General features: G+C 44.0%; 1 protein-coding gene across 3 annotated transcripts in view; it reads right to left on the bottom strand.

Annotated features, from left to right (window-relative positions):
* Positions 1-3,214, bottom strand: part of NSUN2 (NOP2/Sun RNA methyltransferase 2) — a 34,436-nt gene that overhangs the window by 13,538 nt on the left and 17,684 nt on the right. For all 3 annotated transcript variants that reach the window (XM_017545998.2, XM_017545996.2, XM_017545995.2), the window contains exons 11-12: positions 2,719-2,849; positions 1,735-1,831 (exon numbers count right to left, since the gene is read on the bottom strand). In XM_017545998.2, the coding sequence (XP_017401487.1) occupies positions 1,735-1,831; positions 2,719-2,849 (228 nt within the window). The remainder of the gene's footprint in view (positions 1-1,734; positions 1,832-2,718; positions 2,850-3,214) is intronic.

Raw genomic sequence — 3,214 nt, 5'->3', positions numbered from 1 at the left:
AAAAAAAAAAAAAATAGGATATTTTAGCACAGACAAGTTCATTTTATCCAAAGCCACAAAGCTACTGAGCAGAGAAGCCAGAAGGCTCCCAGGGAATACATTGTATTTCCATGTTAATATAATGTAAAAAAGCAAAGAACAAAACAGATGAACCCCAAGCCTGTGAGCAGGTAAGTGGGACCTTTTTCCTCAGTCCAGCTCTAAGGGCAAGTTCTCCCACCTCTGTCCTACCTCAACAACCACATTCTGTGACCTTAAAATAACAAGGTCAGTGTGAGCTTCCCTGGTGACTTCTAGCCCAGTGCTTACAGGCATCAGCACCGCAGCAGATCACGGTATCCTGACCACGGAGACTCTACCTGTGTTCCCAGTGGGGCCAATGGCAGCAGAGGCCATGCTAGCACTAGATCTGTTGAACTAAATGATTAAGAAACTGACAAAGTAACAGAAAAAGAGAAGTACTCATATTGTTTAAATAAGCAAATGACAGTAAGTTGTCCTACAATGTAAGACTATACATCAGAGGCAAACTGAAAACAAATCAAAACCTTTCTACGTAAGTATGAACACCAGAAACGTCATTGTAACCCCCAACGCAGGCCAACCTAAAGCACGTGTCTCCAAGACAGGGTCCTCTGTGACTGCACTGTGTTGTGCAGCTGGACAGCCACAAGCCAGTGGCCACTGACCACTTAAAATGTGACGAAAGTCTAAAACACAAGCTACTAAAACCTAGTAGGGATGAATGCAAAGTATCTAATACGTCACAATATAATTTCTTATACTGATTCCAAGAAAATAACATTCCAGCAAAGTTATGATACCTTGTGAGACTTTTAGCCCAAGGCGAAACACTGTCTAACCTGACAGAAAAACCCTGATGACAGCAGAAGTACAGTCGCCCCCTTGGCCAGTTTGTCTGTACATTCCGATGTTAATCTGCATGAGTTGTGCCCCAGAAAAAGGCTGGAGCTCTGTGCAGAACTGTTTCCTTTTTGTTTCTCCAAAGGCTAAGCATTTTTTGTCCTGATTTTCAAGCATGCATCTTAAAGAAATAGAGACTTTCAGACTTTGATTCCAGCCCAGGTTCTATAATCATGGAAGGCTGACTTGTGAACTAATAAATAATGCTGGCGTGGACACTGGTGAGACAGCATGCACTACAAGGACTGCCTGACAAGATGATGGCCACACTCTTCCTTCTCCACTCTGCTTCCTGGTCCGCCTTGGAAAGGAACCAGTAGGCAGTTGAGATCCGTCGCAAACTGGCCAGGCTGCACCTTTCTAGCCAGGCCTGGACAAGGCCTGCCATCATTGCTCGCAGCGAAGGTGAAGCCGGTCTGGCCTGAGGTCAACAGAGCTCTGCTATCTGTAACCGGCTGACATGAACCACTCACAGGGAACTGGAGCACAGAAACCTGGCGGCTTCCGACTCAGAGCCACAGGGCAATCTTTGCGTCTTTTCAATGTTTCTTAAATAACTGGATTTACAGTGTGGCAGGAATACATCCCCCCAAACACTGATTTCTCCACTTACCTATCCCCTACAAGAAATTTCTGCTTTTTGGAAAACTTGGTATTTATTAAATGAGTTCCCCTCATTCAGGCTCAGCTCTCCCGCTGCCCACAGCAGGAAGCTCCTCTTTTCTCTGCACTTCCACTAAACTCCAGTTAGTTTTTATCTTAAATTTATAAGATCAAATGTTATGTCATTTTGGAAAAAGGAAAGCTCACCTTTGGCTGACGTTTGTTCCATGGCATTGAAGATTTTTTCACCAATACTGCCACAAAGAACCCTCCAGTATTCTGATGATGGGGTAATATCCTAAGGCTAAATATAGATATATAATTCATACTTCTTAACTAATCAAAAATGCATTTTTTTTTTTTAAGCATTAAGACAAATAATGCGAATGATGCAAGAGAAAAATCATGTCTTCGGCCCTCACTCATAGAATGGCTGATACGTAATCTTAATTTTTTTTTTTTTGAGACAGGGTCTGGCTCTGTTGCCCAGACTGGAGCGTAGTGGTGTGATCTCAGCTCACTGCAGCAGCCTCCACCTCCCGAGCTCAAGTGATCCTCCTAAGTAGCTGGGACTACAGACACGCAACACTCTGACTAGCTTTTTTTTTTTTTTTTTTTTGGTAGAGATGGGGTTTTACCACATTGTCCATGCTGGTCTCAAACTTTTGTAACCCCAGCACTTTGGGAGGCCGAGGTGAGCAGATCACCCGAGGTCAAGAGTTTGAGACCAGACTGGCCAACATGGTGAAACCCTGTCTCTGCTAAAACTACAAAGATTAACCAGGCATGGTGACGAGCACAGGTAATCCCAGCTACTTGGGAGGCTGCTGAGGCACGAGCATTGCTTGAATCCAGGATGCAGAGGTTGCAGTGAGCCGAGGCTGTACCACTGCAGTCCAGCCTGGGCAACAGAGAGACCCTGTCTCAAAAAAAAAAAAGTGCATGAAGTATCCTAAGCATTAGAGGTGCTAGCCAATTCCACTATTAATAAATGCTCAATGCCAGCAACTAACATGCATGAGAGCCATACTGGCAGGAAAGTTCACACACATGGGTTTGACCCTGTCATAGCCCAAGCCTCACAGCAATGTCATCTGCTGCCACCAACTCACACCGACAAGACCCACCAGCTCATGAGGGAGGGGGCTTAACTTTCCCTAATCCCCACACCTGGACGCCTCACAAGCTCACCATCGCTCCAGATGCATGGCCCGCAGCTTTTCCGGGTCCTTCAGAGGGAACATGGTAGGCCGAATCTGGGTGTGTCTGCTGTGAGGAACAGCGTCCCAGTCTGTAAACCACTGCCCATCTTTTGTCATTACCTGCAGAGCCACAGAGTACATTCCAGGTTACCAGCACTATTCAAAAATAACAAAAATCACAGGGCAAGAGTGTCAGTTCTCTCAAAGGTGACAAATAGTGATTCTCACTCACTCCAAAGATAGGAAGACTATTTGCCAAGACAAAACACAACAATCTTTGCAGACAATTCCCAAATTATTAATATATAAATTCTGTTAAAAACAAAGATGAAATATATTTATTCTAAAAAGCAGGACAATCATTATAAAATAATTTTCCATCTAGGTTTTTTTTTCCTTTTTAAACAAGCCTCAGGCCACTTGTGGCCTACAACTTTAATGAATTATTTCATACTGGAAAAAAGGCTTGAATCCCAGTCCATTTA

This window comes from Cebus imitator, unplaced genomic scaffold (genome assembly GCF_001604975.1).
Source record: "Cebus imitator isolate Cc_AM_T3 unplaced genomic scaffold, Cebus_imitator-1.0 Scaffold185, whole genome shotgun sequence".
Lineage (NCBI taxonomy): Eukaryota > Metazoa > Chordata > Mammalia > Primates > Cebidae > Cebus > Cebus imitator.
Note: the sequence above shows the minus strand (reverse complement) of the source record. Positions and strands in the feature narration are given on the sequence as shown.